Source organism: Trichechus manatus, unplaced genomic scaffold (genome assembly GCF_000243295.1).
Source record: "Trichechus manatus latirostris isolate Lorelei unplaced genomic scaffold, TriManLat1.0 scaffold00175, whole genome shotgun sequence".
In the NCBI taxonomy this organism is placed as follows: domain Eukaryota; kingdom Metazoa; phylum Chordata; class Mammalia; order Sirenia; family Trichechidae; genus Trichechus; species Trichechus manatus.
The window spans coordinates 2958983-2982944 of NW_004444111.1; the positions used below are offsets into that span (position 1 = coordinate 2958983).

At 40.8% G+C, this 23962-nt stretch overlaps 1 protein-coding gene across 2 annotated transcripts in view; it reads left to right on the forward strand.

Moving 5' to 3' along the window:
* The first annotated feature begins 1714 nt into the window (after positions 1–1714).
* The window catches only part of GAREM1 (GRB2 associated regulator of MAPK1 subtype 1), a 206399-nt gene continuing 184151 nt past the window's right edge, over positions 1715–23962 (forward strand). For both annotated transcript variants that reach the window (XM_004386888.2, XM_012558551.1), the window contains exon 1: positions 1715–1880. In XM_004386888.2, coding sequence (XP_004386945.1) covers positions 1760–1880 — 121 coding nt within the window. In that variant the 5' untranslated portion in view covers positions 1715–1759. The remainder of the gene's footprint in view (positions 1881–23962) is intronic.

A 23962-nucleotide genomic window follows, 5' to 3' on the forward strand; every position in this document is an offset into this window, starting at 1 on the left:
TTTTACTTGGATCCACAATTAACACCCATGGAAGTAGCAGTCAAGAAATCAAATGAGTATTGCATTGGGCAAATTTGCTACAAAAGACCTCTTTAAGGTGTTAAAAAGCAAAGATGTCACTCTGAGGACTAAGGTGCGCCTGACCCAAGCCATGGTATTTTAAATTGCCTTATATGCATGTGAAAGCTGGACAGTGAATAAGGAAAACCGACGAAGAATTGATGCCTTTGAATTACGGTGTTGATGAAGAATACTGAATATATCATGGACTGCCAGAAGAACCAACAAATCTGTCTTGGAAGAAGTACAGCCAGAATAGTCCTTAGAAACGAGGATGGCGAACTTCGGACATGCTATCGGGAGGGATCTGGAAAGGACATCATGCTTGGTAGAGGGTCAACGATAAAGAGGAATACCCTCAAGGAGATGGACTGACACAGTAGCTGCAACAATGGGCTGAAACATAGCAACATCGTGAGAATGGCGCAGGACTGGGCAATGTTTTGTTCCGTTGTACACAGGGTCGCTATGAGTCGGAATAGACTCTAGTGCACCTAACAACAGGCTCTCAATAACCTAGTATGCCCTTTGTCTCGGTGTGTCTATGACGGTCTCCAGCTGTTCATACAACCAAGTACTAAACAGAATCGTCACCTTCCCTTTTGTGAGTACTGATCATCCCTCACCTTTTTGCTTCCCGGTTCTTCAGCCTTTTTCATTCTTCCTAGCAGCCAGAGTCCGGAAAGGGGGAATCACCGCCAGCTCTGTTTTTAGAGTTTCAGGGTTTGGGGTGGGGGTGAGGGGTGGTTGGAATGCCAAGCAGTGCAAACTCCTGCCTTTCCCAGCCTCCTCTGTGGAACTCTCCTGGCCTAGATCCTTAAAATCTAGGCTTCCCAGCAAGAGGTGAGCACCAAATTGATCTCTTTTGAACCCATTAGCGATTCGACTGCCATGGTGGGAAGTGGCGGCGGAGGGTGCAACTTAGGGTCTTCGGGAAGGGCCCTGTGCAGGGACGAAGTCTGAGCGCCCAGCGAGGCTGCAGGGCGCCGGAGCGGTCGGATGGGGGAGCGAGAGCTAAAGCTTGCAGAGCGCGCCAAACCCGCGCGCCCGCCGCCCAAGCCGGGCAGATGACGCCGCGTCGCGCCGAGCCCGCCCGCCGGCCGGGCTGCAGGGCGGGAGCTCCGGGAGGCCGATGGGGAGCGGAGGGCGGAGCAGGCAGCGCCGGGGAGGCGGAGGAGGAGGCGGTGTCTCCCGGAGCCGCGCAGGCGTTGCTCGCACCTTGTTGATTAGTCAGTGCTGGGAGCGCTGCTATGGCGTTTCTCAGACCCGCAGCTCCTCCTCAAACGCTCGAGGCAGAGGGAAGGAGGGATAAGAGGAGGAGGAGGCGAGCGGGCGGCCGCCGCAGCTGCAGACCCAGGGCCAGAGGAGGAGGCAGAGCGGGAGCCGCCGCAGCCACCCCAGCCGCCGCCGTCCGCCACAGCCACCCCGACCGCCGCCGTCCGCGGCAGCCGGGCTGCTTCGAGTCCTTCCCGGGCTTGAGTGCACTGGGGCGCCCAGCCATGCCCCGCAGCAGCAGCTGAGCCGGGAGCAGGCCCCCTCCCTCCGGGTCGTCTCAGCCGCGGCGCCCCCGGGCTGCCCGCAACCGAAGCTGCCACTGTCTCCCGTGCGCCTTAGACCGCGAGCGCAGACAGCGGGGCCGCCTAGGCGCGGTGGTGCCGGCGGCGGCGGAGGGAGCGCCGGGCAGGAGGAGACGGGGAAGATGGACCCGGCTCTCTCGCTGGGTTGCAGCCTCAAGGATGTGAAGTGGAGCTCGGTGGCCGTTCCGCTCGACCTTCTGGTCAGCACATACCGGCTGCCCCAGATCGCGCGGCTGGACAGCGGTAGGTCCTGGCCGGCCCGGAGCGCAGGGGAGACGGGCGCGGACCGCAGTCTGGGCGCGGGTGTGTGCGCCTGTGCCCGAGAGGGTGGGACCGGGTCGGGGAGTGGGCTGCCAGCTCCTGGAGTTGGCCGGAGCGGCTGCCGCAGCCCTGGCGTGTTGCTCTCAACTACCCCCGGCAGCCAGAGATGTGGAAATCAGAGCCCTTGCAGTATAATTAAAAAGGACGCTTAAAAAAAAAAAAAAAAACTCAATATGGGGAAACCTCTGCAGATAGTAATCTTGCAGGCGAGCTGTCCATCCCCACCCGCCTGCAAGAATTACTCAACCTGGGAAACCCTGAAGAGTTATCTTAGGCAACTTTCTTACAAAAATAATTGTGCTCTGGGTGGCATCTTTATTTTGGGTGCAGCAGCAGATTTAAGAGGAAAAGCTCCTGGGTGACCAATGAAAGGGATCATATTTCTCAGAGACCTTTTATTACAGCTTGTCTGTTTTGTTTAACCGAACTGAAAGTAATTTAGGGCTGTGTGTAGAAAATGTTTGGAGCAGAAGTGATGGTATGCTTAAGGTTAATTATTAGCTTAGCGCGTTTCCAGCCTGGAAAAAAATTAAGTCACAAAAAAATTCATTGAAACTTGAGCTCAGAACTAAGAAACTCTTGTCTTTCCTGAAATTGACCACCAGAAACCAACCAAACATCCCCCAACTGTTTTTTCTGCAGTGTGACATCTGCAAACAAGTAGATAGATGTGTATACTGTCAAACAAGTAGCCACCTTTCAGTTTGAGAGTTGTGAAATGTAAGCTGGCGATTTAGGTGTGTTTTGCCTTCTGTGTTTTCAGAATAACTGCAGTTAATTTTGGCTTCATTCGATTCCAGGCTGTTTGCAGAAAGAAGCCTGCTCCTCGGTGGGGCTGCTGGAAACACCTGGGCCCAGGCAGGCAGGCAGATAGAGCTGTGGCCACGCAGGCCAAGTCAGAAGTGCACTGTTTCAATCACAGGGACTTGGGTTACTCTTTGTTTTCTGGAATAAAAGAGTGTGTAACATGAGATGTATATATGTCCAAAGGAATTTTTATTCTGTTTCTTATCTGTGGGGTTAAACTCTTGAAGTATACTGATACGAAAAATAAATGCAGGAAAGTTCATGAGTGCTGGAAAACAATCTTGGCGCACTTGCTAGTCTTGTTTGGTTGGTGGTGGCAGTGGTGGGCATTGGGAATAAACTAAGACTTTTAAAACCAGTGATGAAGTGGGGATGACAGTAGCTGTTGAGTGGAGGGGATGGGGAGACAGGTGGTTTGTTGAGGCATTTCTGCTTAGAATGGGGGTGGAAAAGTGTTTTGTACTTTAAATATGTATATGGAGACCTGACCCTGGTGTGTGTGTGTAAAATCACAGTATTTCATTTCCTCCTTCACTGTGCAAGATTGTGTATATTGGGAGGTTCTGAGTCCTCACCTTTTCCAGCCTTCTCTCAACTTCGCACGCTCTGCCAAACTCATGAGCTAGACAGAGAGCACTGGTGCAAGTGGCGTAAAAGCCACCCAAAAGCTTCATTAAACTGGAAGTTTAAGGAGGCTGAGTATCAGTTTCAGATAGAACTTTTAGTTTTATTGTCCACTTTCCTGCACCTGCCATTCATAAAAGGATCTGAATCAGCAGTGTACTTATCCCACACTTCTTTTTAAAATTATGATGTGGGTAGTAGGTCTTAACACTGTGTCCTTTCAAATCATGGACTGGATTTTGAGCTCCATGCATTAAGTCTAATTCTTTATTGTAAATTTCTCTTATTTTTCTTATTATAACTTGAGAATCACAGTGCCACACACATATTTATAATTACAGCCAGATACTGCTTTATATCTTGCTTCTTTTACTTAACAATCCCATGCTATTTAAATATCTTTTGTTAATATGATTTTTAAAGAAACCAGTTGCCATCGAGTCAGTTCTGACTCATGGCTACCGCATGCGTGTCAGAGTAGAGCTGTGCTCCATGAGGTTTTCCATGGCTGATTTTTTTTTTCAGAAGTAGATTGCTAGGCCTTTCTTCTGAGGTGCCTCTGGGTGGACTCGAGCCTCCAACCTTTAGGTTAGCAGCCAAGTGCTTTTCCATTTGCACCACCTTGGGACTCCATGATTTTTAATAGCTGCATAATATTCCACAGAATGGCAATATTATAGAATCCAGTCCCTTTATGTAGACACTGTGGCACAAATGGCTGGGCTCTCGGCTACTAACTGAGAGGCTGGCGGTTTGAAGCCACCCCGAGGCACCTCAGAAGAAAGCCCTGGTGATCTGTTTCGGGGGGGGGAAAAAAACAAACAGCCATTGAAAACCTATCAGACACAGCTCTACTCTGACACACATAGGGTAGCCATGAATCAGAATTGACTCGAATGGCAACTGATTTGTTTTTTTGTATTGCAGACATTAGTTTGCTTCAGCTTTTTGATATTATAAGTAATGATATGATGAACACTCTTGTATATAAATCTATTTATTTTGATTAAGATATATTCCTAACTTGCTGAGTATCACGTGTGAATCTTTTTTAAGATCCTTGATACACATTGTCAAATAGCTTTAAAGAAAGGTTAAACTCATTTATACTCCTATGAGCACATCTTTACAATATTGAGTATCTCTCTTTTTTTTAATCTTTGCTAATTTGGTGGAAGACAGTGTTACCTAACCATTTTAATTTGGGTAGATTTTAAAAGAATCAATCATAGATTCTGTGCTTCTTTTTAAACATGTTTTGTTTCACAGACATATGAATGGAATATGCTGACATATTTATAAATGTGATATATGAAAACTCAAGTTTCATGCAGCCCTGTCCCTGTGTATGTCCTTTGCCAGTTTCAGTACTGCAGGTACGTTTTACGCAACACACAGTTCACACTATACTTAGACATGAAAGACAGTCATTTTCCAAATCACTTGTTTTAAAAGAGGCGAGAAAGAAATGGGAAAACATGCCATTAGTTGACACTATGCTAAGAGAAAATTGCTGCCTGTTTTTTTTTTTAACAACCATTGCCCTCGAGTCGATTCCTACTCATAGTGACCCTATAGAGCAGGGTTTCCAAGGAGCAGTTGGTGGATTCGAATTGTCAACCTTTTGGGTAGCAGCTGTAGCTCTCTGTAGCTCTTAACCACAGCTCCACACCATTAAAGAACATTTTTAAAAAATCTGGTTTCATAACTGTTGATTATTGACTGCCTACTACTATATGCTATGTGGTTAAAAAAAAAAAAAAAACCGAGTTGAAATCGACTTGATGGCAGTGGGTTTTTTCGGTGTGGGGGGAGGTGACATCTTTTGGGACCATGGTAGTGCAGTGGTTAAGAGCTCCAGAGCTTAAGCTGCTAACTAAAAGGTCAGCAGTTTGAATCCACCAGCGGCGCCTTGGAAACCCTGTGTGTCAGTTCTACTCTGTCTGTAGGGTCGCTGTGAGTTGGAATCAACTCCACAATAACGGGTTTGGTTTTGGGGTTTTTTTCTTTTTACATCTATGGTCTCGAATCCTTAGCACCACCCCCATTTTAAGGACTTTGGGATCAGGGATTAAGAGAAGTAGAGTGAGTGACTTGCTGGAAGACTCATACTTAGTAAATGGTAGAGTGGAATTTGAAACGGGCTGTACGGCTGCTAACCAAAAGGTCGGCAGTTCGACTCCACCAGGCGTTCCTTGGAAACTCTAGAGGGGCAGTTCTGCTCTGTCCTATAGGGTCGCTGTGAGTCAGAATCCACTCAAGGGCGGCGGGTTTGTCTGTTTGTTTTTCCTGACTCTGAAGACTGCCCTCTTATCACAAGCTGCTACTTTCTCATACAAAGTGGGGGTAGGTTTAGAGTAGCTTTAAGGTCTGCTAAATAGCTGCACTGTCTCTCTCAAAACTTGAGGACTGGAAAGTCAATATTTTTAAAAGTGTAGACACTGAATTAAGCGCTCCTTTATATTTAGACAACTTTCTGCCTCCCAAAGGAGTAGCTCAAAGGAGGTGAGGGGCAGAATCAGGAAAGAAGGAAAAAAGTGGAGTGGTGGTGGGTTTAGGATATGTAGTGCATCTCTTGAGGTTACTCTTCAATACGGTTGCCTATTTAAGATACTAACTATACAAAAAGTAAAGAACTCTCCAATTCTTTGCAATTTGCGTGTCACTCACAAAATGCCCATCTGACAGATGCGTTCACTGTTACGTTCCAATGCTGAGATTTGTCTTTGTATGGTAAGATGAAATAGGTACAAAGTTAGGGAACCTTTCATTGTATTGTCTCACATGTCTTTCTGGAAGGCTCAAAAGAAAGCACTCCAGTGGTTCTCCTTGAGAGTGAGCTAAATCTGAACAGCAAAGGTGTAACCCCAGTCAGCAGTGAAATTAAGATCAGATATTTAAACTGATCATCAGTTTTATAAATTGTTGGCTCTAGAACTAGGTTCAACGAATGTGTTTAGGACCAAGGAGAGGGTGTAGAGAATACTAATCCCCACTCCACCCCTAATTTATCCTCACTCAAAACTGGGTAGGTGGGCAATTGTTCAGTCTGTCTCCTTATTTCTTCCTGGAAAGGCTCTGAAGATTTGGTCTAGAGCAGCATTTTTCCAACGTTTTGCTCCTGTAGTGCTTCAAAGATTCTTTAAAACTCTATACTCTATGCACATTTGTAAGTTGATGGCTACAACTTTTTTTCCTAAATTTAAATGCTTACAAAGGATGTAATTTTTCAATTTATTGTAAATATTCACATTTTTAATTCAATTGTTACATCATTTTAAAAACTCAGGTAGCATCTATATTTGATTCCTGATATCATTCACTTAAAAAATGCACTAAAAATTTCTTCTTTAACTTTTAGCAATTTTCTTTTTCTCCTTAAATTTGTATTTCCATTTCCCTTCCCCTACAGAACTATCCTAATTTTTATCTTTTTTATGCTTGAATGTATTTTATTGATCACTCTGTCATACCTTCTGTGAGAAAACAAATTGAAATCTAGTATTTTGTATTTCTTTTGACCATAAAGCTCTTCATATTTAAATCTTTCAGGAGTTTAAAACAAAGAATTGGAAATTGACTGACTTATAAAAGGATTTGTTACTCAAATATTGGAAGTGTTCATCTCTCAACCTGTATCAACATTTTTATTTGTCCCTTTGTTTGTCACCCTGAGGTCTTTACATCTTAAAGGGTCTAGAGTACATAAAACAAATACATTACTTAAGTGAGAGCAGGTTGATTGTGAAGCGGAGTTGGGGGAGGTGGTGAAGAACACAACCCTGTTCCTCCCTCACAGTTACAATTCCAGGCAGTTCAGTTTTTAGGCAAGAGTACATGTGGAAGTTGGGGATTCCTTACAACTGTGATGGTGATCCCCTTGGGAACTACTGGCTTTGCTTCAGACATGTACTCCAGCTTGAAGATTGCTGGTCTAGAGCAGTAAAAGTTGAGTTAATGGCTCTGTTCGATGAAAGGAAAAGGAAGGTCGAAATGGCATAGACAGATGGGGAGAGAAAAAAAAGAAGGTGGTAGGAATTGGAGGCAGCTAAGTAGATATACTGGAGCGCTGGTGGCGCAGTGGTTAAGAGCTATGGCTGCTAACCAAAAGGGTCAGCAGTTCGAATCCACCAGCCACTCCTTGGAAACCCTATGGGGCAGTTCTACTCTGTCCTCTAGGGTTGCCATGGGTCGGAATCGACCAACAGTAACAGGTTTGATTTGGTTTGGTTTGGTTTTCTATGGATAAAGAAACTCAGGGAAATGCTCTTGATAACTTTTGTCTGTTTCCTTCTGGGTCATTGATCTAGTAATCAGTGGGTTATAAAAATTTGGTGTAAGGTCTTTAGAAAAGTGTTATAAACTTAATAACCCAAGATTGGGCTTGGGAGAGACCAGAGTGGGAAGTTAGAAAAGGAACTTTTAACTGTCTGCAAATCCAGAATCATGTATGAGTCTGACCAAATGGTACCAAAACAATGGGTTTGGACTCTTGATTCGTTTTTCAGCATGAATTCATCACTACTATTACTGGAGAAATTTTTTGAACAGCTATAGTTATGTAACTGTTAGCAGGAAAGAAGTGCCTAGTAGAATGTTTTATACGAAGTGGATGATGAAGAAGGTCTCTTTAATCTTCTCTCATATACTGTATACTTTTACTTGCCTCTGGTTCTCACCTATTCTGACTAATTGGTCATGCCTAAAAATTATGAAAAAGAATAGGAGAGGACGTTGTAGTGGGCAGTGAACAGTGATGAACATTTAACAAGACTTGGACATAGCTTCTGCAGTGTCCATGCTTTTCAAGTAAGCTGGCTGTTTGCAGAGTCTTAAGTGAAATTAATATCCACATTGCAAGTAAAAACACTAAGACAGTTCATCTGTGTCTTTAGTTATCTAGTGCTGCTATAACAGAAATACCACAAGTGGATGGCTTTAACAAAGAGAAATTTATGGTCTCACAGACAAGAAGTCCAAATTCAGGACGCCAGCTTCAGGGGAAGGATTTCTGTCTCTGTCGGCTCTGGGGGAGGGAAGGTCCTTATTATCAATCTTCCCCTGTTCTAGGAGCTTCTCAGTGCAGACACCCCAGGTCCAAAGGACGTGCTCCTCTCTGGGCTCTCCTTTCTTGGTGGTAGGAGGTCCCTCTCCTCACTGCTTGATTCTCTCTTTTATATCTCAAAAGAGATTGACTCAAGATACAACCTAACCCTGTCGATTGTGTCCTGCCTCATTAACATGACTGCCTCTAATCCTACCTCATTAACATCATAGAGGTTAGCATTTACAACACATAGGATAATCACGTCAAATCACAAAATGGTGGACAACCACACAATACTGGGAATCATGGCTTAGCCAATTTGACACACATTTTTGGGGGACACAATTCAATCTGTAACAATCTGTAAAAGGTAAACTGGTTTGACCATTGTGGCCTACTGTATCATAGTTTCAAGAGGGAGTATTTTTGTCTCTTTTGCTCATTTGGCTGCCTTATTGAAATAGCAAGTTCTTGTCAACCAGCTTGTAAACTCATTTATTTTTGTTTGAGATTCCTGAGGTATCTGTCTTTTCACTTACTGAGCTGCATTTCTAAGATGACTCAGAAACTCCCGTCTCATCTTCTGCAGAACATCAGTCTTAAGAGCACCAGCTATTATATGCAAGTGAAAAATAATGTTTATTGCCACTTTATATATTACTTTGTCATACCTGACAAAATATAAAATATCTGTTAAAATACTTAAATTCATGAGATTAATTCTTCTTCTAGAAGACATTTCCACACGAAGATCCTCCCTTACCTCCCTGCCCCCACCCCATTCCTAATTTCACAACAATATTTGCTTGCATTTCAAGTTAAAGGTATATAAAATTATTTTTTTACTATTCCTAGTTCTTAGTATAATGCCTAGCATGCAGGAAGCACTTGAAAAACATTAATAAATGAAAGAGCAAATCCCAGTATTAAAAATTTAAGATCCAAATTATCTGTATTTACTAAAACTGTCTATGAACTCTGCAAGTCTGAAATAGAATTTCACTTTTGTTTCAGTTGACTTAGGCATTATATTCTTAGTTATATCAACTGGAATTAAGATGATATCCAAAACCAAGCCCGTTGCCGTCGAATCGATTCTGACTCATAGTGACCCTATAGGACAGAGTAGAACTGCCCTATAGGGTTTCCAAAGAGCAGCTGGTGGATTTGAACGGGTGACCTTTTGGTTAGCTGCCGAGCTCTTAACCACTGTGCCACTAGGGCTCCAACTAAGATGAGAGGTCCTAATATTAGCAGCAGGAAAAATAGAGACTAGAAAGCCATCATGATTTATAAACTAATGATCCTTAGGGTCAGTTATCATCAATATTTTAAATAAATTAGAACTCATTTTTAAATTTTTAGCTCGCTTGATATTCGTGAAGAGTGTGCTTCTTAGTTCGAGTAGATACATGAGACTAAATGGTCAGCTCTTGTCCAGAGGCGAGATGAGAAGGCAGAAAGAGATGGGAGCTGGTTGAATGGACATGGGAAATCCAGGGTGGAAAGGAGGAGTGTGCTGTCACATTGTAGAGGGAGCAACTAGGGTCACATAACAATGTGTGTATAAATTTTTGTATGAGAAAGAACTTGAGCTGTAAACTTTCACTTAAAGCACAATTAAAAAAATTAGCTATCTTGCTAGTTTTTTCATTCTAAAATTGATTAAGAAATCTGCTTTACATATTACTGTTGCTATGTCATTAAATTCTTAGTTGTTGGTATCATCATGCTTGTTCCCATGATTCCTGAGTATATAGATGGTTGAAGTCGGTTGCCGTCAAGTTGATACCAGCTCATGGTGACCCTGTGTGTGTCAGAGTAGAACTGTGCTCTGTAGGGTTTTCAATGGCTAATTTTTTTGGGAAGTAGATCGTCGGACTTTTCTTCCAAGGCTACTCTGGGTGGACTTGAACCTCCAACCTTTCATTTCACGGCCAAGCATGTTTTCCGTTGCATCACCCAGGGACTACAGTATGTGGATTAGAATGCCACAATTCTTAGAAACTAGTCAGCTCTATTACCAGTAAAGAAAAAGACTGATTGGATAGTCAGCTAACTGTTGAACTACCCATTGTCTCATCTTCTCTGGGTACCAGCGATCTCACTTCTAAGCCAAGCAGTGGGCACCAGCAATCTTACTTCTAAGCCAAGCAAGCCACTTGGTTCAAATAGTGTTACAAAACTACAACTGCTAATTTGGTACAGTTGTCATCTTCCTAGAATAGCTCCAGGATTGACTTGAAACCATAGTGTTTTAATTCCAGACAATGAGTTTCCTTTTATGCCATCGTGTTAAGTATTTTCATGGTGATAAAAGAAGAGGGGGAGAAAACAATGCTCCCAACCTCTTTTCCAATTCTGTGCATAAATTACAATTATAGGGCAAGTTATTTCAATTGATTCTGCTAATTCTTAACCTAGTTTGACATATGTAAATACCACTTGGGCTTTGATGGCTTAATGGTTGTTTAAGAAATACCAAGTTATTGACTTTAAATGCAATATGAAGTCTTTAAAGTAGTGAAGATATTTGTTATTCAAGTTAATATGTAACATGTATAGTAAGCTGTTATAATTAGGCCTGCTTATAGCTTAGAGGGGAATATAATCGTCTGTGAGTAGTGCTTATGTGTGTATCCCTGTGAAGATTTAAAATAAGTTATGTTCTGGGCTTTTTTTTCTCCACTCAGTAGGGAGAAATTTCCTTAGCCAGATACTTTTTTTTCAGATGACAATTTTCTCAATACCAGACTTCAGCATGTTAGAATTGAAAATTCATTAGTTCACTTTGACGGTATCTTCCTCCTAGCAGGGAACTGCATTGAGATATCTAAATGTAACAGAAAAGAGGTGTTTACTTTTTCTTTTTTAAATGTACCTGTATGTGCAGAGGTTCTGGAGTTACTCGAGTGGGCTTTTTTGGGCATCTCATTACTCTTTCTTTTTTAATAGGCTACATAATCCGTTATAACTGGTGCTTCCTAATTACCTACTACATAACAGATATGTTCCATGGTTCATATTCACTTTGGATTGTCACCTTCTTCCTTTAGCAGCAATGGGCAAGTAAGGGATGGATAGAATTAAAGAGCTGACATATATTTCATTGTCATTCCTGGTCCCCAGTAGCATATGTTCGAGAGCTTCCATTTTAATATGTTGCAGGTTGTTAATATTTAAAATAAGATTAAGGATTCCTTTTTACTTTGGACCACTAACCCACAAAGTTAGTCAAGACCAGACCCAAGTTAAAAACAATTTCATTAGTTAGTCTAGAGAGAGAGCTCTAGAAGGCTCAAATTACCCACTGAAAATAAATAACATAAAAATAAATAACAAGTGACATTCAGCTTTATTAGGACATTATACTGTTATTTTTTCTAGTTATTTTGGTCCCATCTTTTGACTAGTTAAGTCAAAGGGAGGCACTGAGAGTAGACAGCATCAGAAGAAAGCAGCACATCATGGCCAGGTGCATCGGTTAAGGTTAATTTCAGTTGTGCATGACCAACCCCCTCCACTCCTCTCCCCCCAGAAAAAGTAGTAGTTTATCCAAAATGAAAATTTCTTTCTCATTTAAAAGAAATCCGATGGCGTATAGTACAGGCCTGGTATGGCAGTCCAGAGTCAGGGACCCAAGCTCCTTCTGTCTTTCTGCCCTGTCATCCTCAGCAGGGAATTTTCACTCTCAAAGTCACCTCTTGGACCTGGATGGCTTCTGGAGCTGTAGCTCTCATGTCTGCATCCCAAAACAGGCAAGGCAAAAGGGTATGTCTTACCACTAATCCTACACAGGACTTCACTTCTGTCTCATTGGTCAGGGAGTACACACTTGTGTGTGGCTGTACAGGATGCAGGGAATTGAAGTCTTTTAACTGGGCACAATGCTCAGCAGTTCCTACCCAGGGGGAATGGATATTGGGAACCACCTAGCAGCCTCCGTTGCTTTTCCCTTCTACTCAGTTGTTGTTAGCTGCCACCGAGTCGGCTCCCAACTTATGGCAACCCCATGCACAACTGAACAAGACACTGACCTGCCTGCACCATCCCCATGATCAACTGCAGATCAGACCCTTAGGAGCCATAGGGTTTTCATAGGCAGATTTCTGGAAGTAGACCACCAAGCCCTTCTTCTTAGTCCCTCTTAGCTGGAAGCTCCTCTGAAACCTGTTCACCATCATAGCAACATGCAGACCTCCACTGATGGATGGTGACTACATATGAGGTGTACTGGCCAGGAATTGAACCTGGGTCTCTCTCATGGAAGATGAGAAGTCTACCACGAACCACCACTGCCCCTTCTCTCCCACTCAGGAGCGTAACCAAAATAGCCATGCATTTAGCCCTAGCTCCTTGAAATCTCCTTTGTTCTGGTTCTTCCTCAGCTAGGGTAGTATGAACTTCTTACCTCAACTACCTGTTCTCTTTTCATCTTGGAGAATGAGCTAAAACCATAAAAGCCATTCTACTTAAGAAACCCACTGTTGGAGGTGAAAGTGCTCTATGAGCCATGAAGAGTTGTATACTCGCAAGGAATCATATTTATAGGGCACTCCTCACATTGTTTTTTGGCTTGTATATTTTCAGATTTTCTCTCTGACCTGATACTTATAATGGGCATAGTTGTCCAGCTTTTTAAAGGTGTCTTTTTTTGCTGCTTTATTGCTTTTTGCCAAAGAGGCTTTGTGATTATGTTTTAAAAAATAATATTTACTGTTTTTCACAGATAGCATTTTTATAGAGGATTTGGAAAATACAGACAGGAAAAAAGACAAAAATGAATATTTTCTTTAATTCCAGAGGTTATATAACTTCTTATATAACCATTATTAACTTTTTGCTATATGTAGACATGGGATATAATTGGGAGAAAATTGTACAAACAATGGGTTTTACATTTTCCTTCATTATTAATATTCTTTGAAGATAAAACTTTCATGACTAAATGGGATTCTATTTTTACCAATATAACAGTATTTATTTGACTATTTTCCAGTTGCTAGACATTGTATTGCATGCCATGTTTCTGAGGGTATTTTTGTACTTAAATTGGTGAGTTCTATAATTTCATCATTTTGGGCTCCTGGGGATGGTATTATTATTCAAAATTATTTTTAGCCTGCTGATATAAATTGCTAAATTGCATTCAGTTTCTACCATCAGTAGTAAGGGAGCCCATCTCTTTTTATATCATTGAATATCATAGGTGTTTAGTAGTCTTTGCAAATTTAGATTAGAAAATTAGCACGTTTTCTAATTTGTATTTCTTGATTTCTAGTAGAATTGCTTTAATAATTTTATCATTTCTTTTCTGATTTTTCTGAACCCTTTGTTCATTTTTTGGTAGAATCCTCCCCCACCCGCAAAGCTTCTGTGATATAAAAAAGTCTTAGTATACTTCTATTCTTAATTTTCTGCAGGATGTTCATTAATCCCCAAGGTTCGTGTGAGTCAGTCACTTTTAAACTTCCTTGCTAATTTTGTGCACTTAATGTCCATATGTAGGCATTACCTCTGTTTCTGAAATTGTGATAATTTTCTTTATCAGCCTGGATATTGGATTTAAGTGTTCTATGTTCACTGTTGCATTGTGGCTGCCCCTCTGAAAAAAAGAACCCTTCCTCTTGTGTTAAATAATCTTGTGAAAATCTTGGTCAAACCATGGTGTGTATTCACAACTACAATTACATTTGAGTTTAAGTTATGGAGAGTTACCTACTTTGTTGCAGATAAATTCTTGGGTGTTACGTGAAACTAAGCTGACAAACTAGGCTTGTCACTACACCAGTTAAAGACTACGAATTAAATTAACAAGTTCATAAGACTATTCAATTCTTATTACATGCAATCCCATAACAAACTCTAAAGTGCTACATTTTGGGTGGTTAGAGTTTCCTGTGGTAGCTCCTCTTCTCCCTCTTGTAAGAAGGGATGGACTACAGTGACTTCAGAATGTGAGTACTGACACTAGAGGAGAAATAGTAGAAATTCACAGATAATTTCAAGACACTGAGAGAAGCAAATGTGACCAAATGTCATTTCATATCTTCTACTGAATTTCTGACTTCATGGTAATGGCTAAGGAAGAGAAATACAGAAGAGAAGGAAAAGCCCAGCTTAACTCTCTCTGTACATCCAACCAGTGATTGATGGAGAATGAAATATGTATCAGTCTGCCCATTTAGCACCTGAGGACTCTGTAAGTAATTGTATTTATCAGAAGAGTTGAGGTGACAAGTGCTAAAAGTGAAGTACGAGATAATTTTAAGTCTCTTCTAATGCCAAAGGAAAAGCTTCAAAGTAACTTTAAAGTACATCATGTAGCTTGTGAATTGTGCTTACTCTGTCTGACCTTGCCACATCTTCATTTTTTTCCCTTGATTTAAATGGGAAGATACCAATCTGAGCAGATTATATACAGCTGAATACTGCTTGATATAAGAGGAGAGTTTCATGCTAAGTAGAGATGAGAGAGGAGGAAATGTATGAACTAAGTATAAATACCATTTATAGTCTATTTGTGTTTGGCTGCTAACCAAAAGGTCAGCAGCTCGACTCCACCAGCCGCTCCTTGGAAACCCTATGGGGCAATTCTACTCTGTTCTGTAGGGTCACTATGAGTTGGAATTGACTCAACGGCAATAAGGTTTATTAGTGATTTCGTGTACACACACACACGCACACACAGACACACACACACACACACACACACACACACACACACACACACACACACACACACACACCCCGTCATGCACTGCATAATGTCCGTTCAGGCAATGTCCAACTGCATATATGTCCATGATCCCATAAGGTTATAACAGAGTTTAGAAATCCTGATCAGGGAACGGGATGTAGCAAACAGAACAGCTTCCTGCATGCAACTCGTGTCTTGTATACAAAGCAATTGCTCTGCCAGGCATATGATGGTACAGTACATATATAACCTATAATACATCTTGATAGTCATAATAAACGCCTGTTAGTGGCTTATGTATGTACCGTACTTTCTATTGTTAATGTGAGCTTTCCCTGCTTATAGTTAAAAAGTTTACCGTGTAACAGTGTATGCTTCCACTCACAAGCTGAAGCATCTAAGTGCATCATGGCTCCCAAATGCAGCAAAACCAGTGCTAGTGATAGCAGCAGCAACAGGCAAAGGAGAAATATCGATTTGAAAGTGAAACAGAAGATTTTTAAACAAGAAGGTGAAAAATCAGTGAATGCTATTGCTGGCAATTTAGGCATGTTTGCACAATGTCCTAATCACATAACATCCTGTTTCACAGACTGTATTGTGGATGTTAAAGCGATGCATGACTGTATATGTATGACTGTATATGTATACACACACATATTTACCGTTTGTACTTGCTCTTCTGTGAATTGAAATCATGCCTTTTGCTGATTTTTCTATTACTGGTTTATTCTTGCCAATTTTCAGATGGTATTTGTATATGATAGAAACATTTTTCCTTATGTATTTTGTCTATTGACTTTTTTATATTTATCCATTTAAGAGTTTTTAATTTTTACATGGTCGAACGAGTCTCTTTTTTTCCCTGTGTTTTCAATCTACGAAAGGACTCCTCCCTCACCCCTAGCTTGAAAGATTTTTAATGTTTTTAATTTGCCTTTAATCCATCTGGAATTAATTTTTGCATATGGTGTAAGATTTTTTTCTTCCAGACTGCTGTTGTGCCAGCTCACTTATTCAAAAGTCTGTTTACTAGTGAATTGAACTATCTTTGTCACATTTATTTTGCTCTTTAAACCAAAAACACCAAACCCATTGCCATCAAGTCGATTGCAACTCATAGTGACCCTATAGGACAGAGTAGAACTGCCCTATAGGGTTTCCAAGGCTGTAATCCTTACAGAAGCAGACTGCCACATCTTACTACTGTGGGTTCGAACTGCTGATCATTTGGTTAGCAGCTGAATGCTTTAACCACTGTGCCACAAGGGCTCCTTTATTGTTTTTTCTTTAACTGTAGAAAAACACACTTATGCCACACCTGTCTTTGAGGGAAGGCCTTGGGCTATGATCCAAGAACACATAAGGTTAATAAAATCTGGTAAGAATCCTTTTGTTCCCCCTAAAAGAGAAGTTGTGGCTAGAGCTGCCCCTAATCTTGGCTCACCCTCCTTCTCCAGTGCTATGGGAGGCCTGAGATTTGTTTTTCTAAAGAAAATTCTAATTCATTTAAAAGCCAGTGCTACCCTGGTGAGTCTGGGAAATGATAGTAACTTGTTAAATGCCTCCTGGAAGCACAGTCCAGATGCTTTGGCAATAAGTTTTCTCCAGGGAAGAATTTGTTTTAAAATGATGCTTGACTAAGCTGCTATTCAGGAGTGTGTGTGTGTTTATGAGAGAGACAGAATGTGTATTTTAGAATTTAAGAAGCATTTACAAATTACACTTACCTTTAAGACTACTTAATTAATTGAAAGTGTATTTCACCACTATCTTTTGTATAAGAGGCACACTACCACACATTATTCTTAATGTATATGTGTATCTGTTTCTTAAAAATCCCTTAATGCCCCACATCTGCCCATTTTTAAAGACTAAAATAATTTATATTTCACTCTCCTCCCCCTTCCCCCTGAAAAGCCCCCCAAAACTAAAAAACTCTGATAGCATTGTCTTCCTGATTCCTCAATCTCACATGCAAGAACAATATAATAAGTCTTTTTAGAAAAAAATGTAGGGCAAAGTGGATCTTACATCTCAAAGTCAAAACCCAGACTGTCTGCATAAATAAAAGAGAAATAAGTGTGAGAAGAGAAGTTTTAACATAAATTATCCTCTATGATTTTATCTAGTCTATGGCCATTGTGTACAAATATAACAAAACCTCAATTCTGGATTCCGTGAGGAACTTTATTAACTTGGAGTTGTGTATTTCTAAAACTTGTATCACTTCTCTTTTGAGACATGTCTTTCTAAACTGTCCAAGTGCAGGAATCCTGCCTTCTCTTTCTGTTGTACGTTTCATAGGATCTACTGTGATGCTCCACCAGATGGACCAGAACTCTTGTCCGAATGACTCTGTCACAGGGTTTTCGGGTTACTCTGACTTATCCTTAAAGTATCTGGAGACACCAAAATAAAATTTTCTCATATCACGTGTCGGCTGTAAAATAGCCTTATGAATATATGATGAAGTGGCATAAGCAGTAATGGTTTTGCCTGGTGCACCCAGTTGAGGATGATTTAATGAAGTTTAAGGTATGAATTCCCAATAAATATCATGGTAATCTACATTCGTATTGCCCTCCATAGCTTATCAAGTATCTGTGCATCCACTGTCTTCACAGAACCTTCTTTTCTCCTGTTGAGTAGAAGTGACATAATTCTGATTGTATAGCAATGGTATTGGACTTGGAGAGGTTAGGTGACAGCAGACCAGTTGGTGAAGCCAGGGCTTCTTTCTTGACACTAGCCTAAGTGTGATTTCTTTTATGGAGGCTCTATATTGTCTACTACAAAGAGGACTGGGCAATAAATGTGGTCAATCTTTTTTTCAATATTATTTTTAAAAAATTATTGTGTTTTCGGTGAAGGTTTACATAGCAGTCTAGGCTCTGAGTTCGACAATTTCTACACAAGTTGTTCAGTGACATTGGTTACATTCTTCACAGTCTCATTATTTCTGTTCTGGTTGTTTCCATTAGTCTAGTTTCCCTGACCCTTTACATTCTCATCTTTGTTTTACAGTAATTGTTGACCATTTGATCTCATAAAGGTGATTTTTTAAAGGAGCATAGTACTCACAGATGATATTCATTATTTTTTGAGCCAGTTTGTTATTTAGCTACAAGGTGACCTCAGGGGTTAGTTTTGGTTCAAGAGTTGAAGAGTATCTCAGGACAGTAGTCTCGGGGAGCCCTCCAGTCTCAACAAGTTCTGTAGGTCTAATATTTTTCTTTTTAGAAATTTGAGGTTCTGTTCCACACTTTCCTCCCATTCTGTCAGGATCCATCCATCTATTGTGGCCCTCATTAGAACGGTTGGTAGTGGTAGCTGTGTACCATATAGTTCTTCTGGTCTCAGTGATCAATCATTTTAAAGCTCAGTCCCACCAGAGAGGAGAACAAGATATATGTTGTCCTCTAATAAATCAACCAATCATCACCATCTTTCTTCAGAAGAGATGAGACCTTGGCTTATGTTTTATAATGGACACAAACTCCTTCGCGGGTAAATCTCTATACAGGTATCCCCTGCTTTTCCAAAGTTCACTTTATGCCATAGCATAAACATACATGTAAGTTTTGCTAGCCTTTCAAACTCGTAAGCCCTTGTTGAACAACCGAGCCATATCCAGTGAATGCGTGATGACTTATAAACATACCATGCATCATGGGATCTCGTCCTCGACTTGTCGTCCCCTGTGCATTTCTCTAACTGTAGGACTCAGTTAATATAAATCCTGCTCGTCTGTGGGATGTGAACCCCAGCCCTTCAACCCAGCCCTATGTGCCATTGCCAGCTAGGCCACCGGGGCTGCATCATCACCACCACCACCTCTCAGCCTTCCAGTGTGCTGGCTGTCTTCCCGATTCTGGTAAAGTGACACTACACTCTACATACATTATTTCTACTTTATATAGGCTGTGTATCATATCATTCCTGCTTTTATTATATGTTAGTGTTATTTTAGGTTTTATGTGTTATTTCATATGATTTGGTAGGTTATTTTTTGGGTCTGGGAACACACAAAAAATTTTCCATATGAATTAATGGTAATTGCTTCTTTGCTTTACGCCATTCTGGATAATGGATGGTTTCATAGGAACACTCTACTTTCGGATAGTGGGGAAAATCTGTACAATGCCAGGCCCCTCAGATCTTCTCCAGTACACATGCAGGTTTACACACTACTCTTGACCTCCTCACCCTCTACCTTTTAGCAGGTTCTGGGCAGGAAAAGTAGTAATGTTTCCAGCATCCACTTCTTCCTGCCTCAGCTTGAGGGTTTTCAGAATTCCTTCTCAGGCTCTGACTTCTCAAACTATCTGAGGCCTAGAGGAGACATGGTATTGAGTATATGTCTTATTTTAGGACTTACAACATTGTATTTATATATATTAACCTGATGGAAAAAAGTTAAAAATATTCTGAGGTTAGGTGAAGCCAACTCAGCATTAAAATTTTGCTGCTAGATTGTTGAGATTTGGCTATAATATTTAATCAAAATCTGTTTATCTTGTCCTGTTGTGAGAAAATATTTCAAAATGGAAATGCACATATTTCGTTGATTCTGAGGTACACGTTTTAATGTCTCTGAAATCGGAATATGTCTTATAGTATTGTGTTGTAGTTTAATCAGCAGTGTTTATACTTTTCTTGGTAGTCTATAAAATGATTTGTCTTGCAATCAATGACATCCTAAATTAGATGCATTTTGGTAGTTCCATGGAGTAACTTTATATATATGTATATGAATAATATATTCATATATGTGTATATAAATAATATGTATATATTATGTACATATATATGTATATATTCATGTGTGTATATATATATGTATATGTGTGTGTGTATGTGCGTATACACACAGATATATTTATTCACACATGTATATATAGTAAAACCTGTGAGAGCTGCAATTTGTCAACGGGACTGCCTTGTTTTGCCGGGTCTCACAAGTTTTCTGCCTTTAACAGGGTATAGTCTTACCACTTTTCTACCACTTGAGTTTTCCTTCTCTGACAGGTTTCTGCCTTACACAGGTTCCAGCTTTCACAGGTTTTACTGTGTGTGTGTGTGTGTGTGTGTGTGTGTCTGTTGTTAGTTGCCATCAAGTCAGTTTTCAACTCTTAGTGACCCTGAGTGACAGAGTAGAACTGTCCCATAGGGTTTTCTAGGCTGTAACCTTTACAGGAGCAGATCGCCAGGTCTTTCTCCTGAGGAGCTGCTAGGTAGATTCCAACTGCTGACCTCTCAGCATCTGAGTGCTTAACTATTGTGCCACTAGGGCTCACTCGCTCATGCTCTTTCTTTCTCTGAAACATAAACATACATATAAGTTTTGCTAGCCTTATAGTTAACCCTTCATGGATGAACTTTTTTTTGTTGTTGAACTTTTTGGTGATGCCATGGTTTCTCACCAATGGAATAGATGCTGAATCATTGTTTGTTGGTAGTTTATTATTATTATTTGAAAAAATGAGGTGCCAACTGCAAGTGGGACATATCAATCTCATGTTCCATGAAGCACATCACACACGTGGGACATATCAGTCCCATGGTGCATCGTACTTCCTGGTTACACTTGAGCCATAAAATATCTTATTCAATTTTCAAAAAATACACACAAAGTACTAAATAAACATTGTACTTGCTGCACATAATTATTACCAGTCTGATACAGAGTGGGCCATATCAGTACCATGTTCCATGAAGCAGTTCACACTTGTGGGACATATCAGTCCCATGGCCCAGGAAATACATCACAAACTGTTTTTACCCCAAAAATTACTCATTTACTTGAATACTTCCAAATGCCAGTAACCATACCTTCCAATAACACAAAGGAAAGAGTAAATATACTTGCAGCCTTATCTCGATGTACGAAGCCAAAAGACACAGAAGTTTCACACAGTCACTCCTCCAGGGAGCATCCCCTCATACACATGGCTCTCAGCACTTAAATGTGGTGCAGACCAACTTCCTTGTTTTTTAGGCAGTTGCACTAGCATCGGCCACAGCACCAGAACATACTAAAGTGGCTCAAATGCCTGCCAGTAAACCTCCAGGGGTGGAAAAATGTAACCTCCAGGGGTGGTCCATGAAAGGGTTAAATAGAATTCAAAAATTTTTTTTTAATTAGAGGTTATAAATATATAATCTTCTCTGGATTATCAAAATAATAGAGTTCACCCTAACATCCATGAATAGGCTGATCAATGAGTGAGAATATGGTATGTGTTCTCACAGTGCAATTCATTTAATACCTACGGGTCACATGCCTGCTATCTTAAAAGCACAGTACCAGATGCTGGGAACACGAAGGTGAATACATGTAGTCCCGATGCTTAAGGAGGAGTTCGCAGGCTCACTGGGTAGGTAGATTCTTAGACATTTACTATGGTGTGATGAGCACAAGCTTCAGCCCAGAGGTCAGTTAATACTGTCAAGAGGTCTTGGGGCAGGTTTTATGGAAGATGTTAATTGACTACTGAACTAGTCCTTGAAAAGTGAGCAGGGTTTTGTGGGGTTTAGAAGAGGGAGAATGGTATTCCTGAACAGGGGTGCGGGAAGGGTGTGAAAGGAGATGAGGCCTCACAGGCCAGTTAGAAGCAAATTTTGAAGAACCTTAGTATGTTGAAGTTTGGACTTTATTTTTAACCTTTTTTCCCCCTTCCAGGACATAAATAACAGATGGTGTTAGAACAGACTGCAACAAAATCCACTGGGGTCCCAAATTTGATGAACTCCAATGTAAAATTTTGTAATAATGAACTACAATGATATGTTTTCTAATAATATCTAAACTACTAATGTTATATCAGCAGCAGAGTCTCAGGAGAGGCCCGATGTAGAATACTGGGGCCATGAAGACTTTGCCCAGATAATTATATACTCCATCCCTTCCTCTGCCTCTCAAGAAAGAACATTAGAATATAAGTCTGAGCCATGTTTTCATAGGGAAATGTGAATCCACTCCAATTTATATTTTAAGAATAAATTATTTCACAACTATTATTTTACTCTACATTTGTATTGAATTAGCTGTGCCACCACAGCACAGCTGAAAATCAATGTGTTGGAAGATGGTTCCTCTTTGATCCTGTAGTGCCTAGGGCAGTGCCTGTTGCCAAAGTGCCTCACAGCTGTTTACAATGTAAACACTGGGAAAATGGTAAAGGTTTTTAAATACGGGAGAGGACCAGTCAAATTTTAGTTTTTAGAAGGGTTATTCTGGTGTCATTGTGGAGGGTCATTTAGAGCAGGAGAAATTTGGAATTAGAAGGACAATATTTGGAAGCTATAGAGTTATAATCAAGGACAAAGATGTCAAAATGAGGTAAATGGGAATGTAGAGGAGAACGTGAATTGGAACTATTTTGAAGGTAAGATTTCCAGGACTAATGGTTGAATACGGGATATGAGGAAGAGGGAAGCATTAAGTAGTCCTGAGGTGACTTAGTGGAGCTCTGGTGGCACAGTGGTTAAAGAGTTCAGCTGCTAACGGCAGCGGGTTTGGTTTTTGGTTTTGAGGTTACTTACTGGCTTGGGTGCTAATGTTCTTACAGATAAGACCATAGCTGGAGAAACAGGTTGCAGATGAGCGTATAGTCATACAGTGAAGGTGGGCTACGCTGACTCCAAAATGTCAGTGGTTTATAATAGCAAAGGTTTATTTCTCACTCACACCACATGTTTATCACAAGTTGGCTGGGAGGCCCTGCTTTTCATCATCCTCATTTGGGACCCAGAACGACAGGCCCCATCTTTATGCGTCCACAGTTGTTGGGGCAGGAGAGACAGCAGGGCAAATGGTGCACTGACTGTTAAAAGTTTCTGCTCAGAAGTGCCACCCCTCATTTCTTTCTCACATTTCATTGTTAGCATAGTGACAAGTCTCATGGCCACACCTAACTCTCAAGACAGTCGTTGTCTACCGTGGTGCCAATTCTGACTCATAGCAACCCTATCGGACAGAGTAGAACTGCCCTGTAGGGTTTTCTAGGCTGTAATCTTTACGGGAACAGATCTCCAGGTCTTTTCTCCTGAGTGGCTGCATGGGTTGACCTTTTGGTTAGCAGCCTAGCATTCAACCACTGCACCACCAGGGCTCAGGATGGATAATCCTTCCATATGCTGGGAATATGACTATAATGACTATTATAGTGGTGGGTGTGGTAACACTGATCAGGAGAGAACAGAGCCAGTACTAAGGATGGAAAAGATCAAGGTTAATAAGTTTGTGGTTACAAATGTTGCAACCCCTAAGCTGTAATTTTTTTTTAAGCTTGTTATAACTTTTAAATAATTTTAAGTAACTGTTGGCATAGGAGCCAACAGTGGCTAATTAATCACTTAAACAGAGTTTAGCTTTTTTAGGCTACAGAATTGCTGACTTGCATTTAGTAATTTAAAAGGTGCCTTCAGATTTTGCCAATTTTGCCAACTGGATTTCAGCCAATTTTCTAACCCAGCAGGGAAGAAAAAGTATTGCAAAGGCTAGTCACTGTAGTTTGAACTGAAGGTCAGTTATAAGTTGATTGAGAATAAGATTGCTGAGTACTCAGAAAATCAGAATACCTTTAAAGTTGCTCTGACTGGTTGGGCCTCAGACAGTAAGATACTGCCTTAACCTTGCTGTAATGATATTCCTTTTTTAGCGCCAATTAAACTGGCACGGAGAGGTAGTTAATAGCACTTTTCCCCCACTGACCAGTATATGTACATAAGGAGACTTGCATTTTCTGTTCACCAACCTCTTAAAAGGTTCTTATGCTTTTTTATACCTGACATCCAAAGTAGTCTACACCTAAATGACTC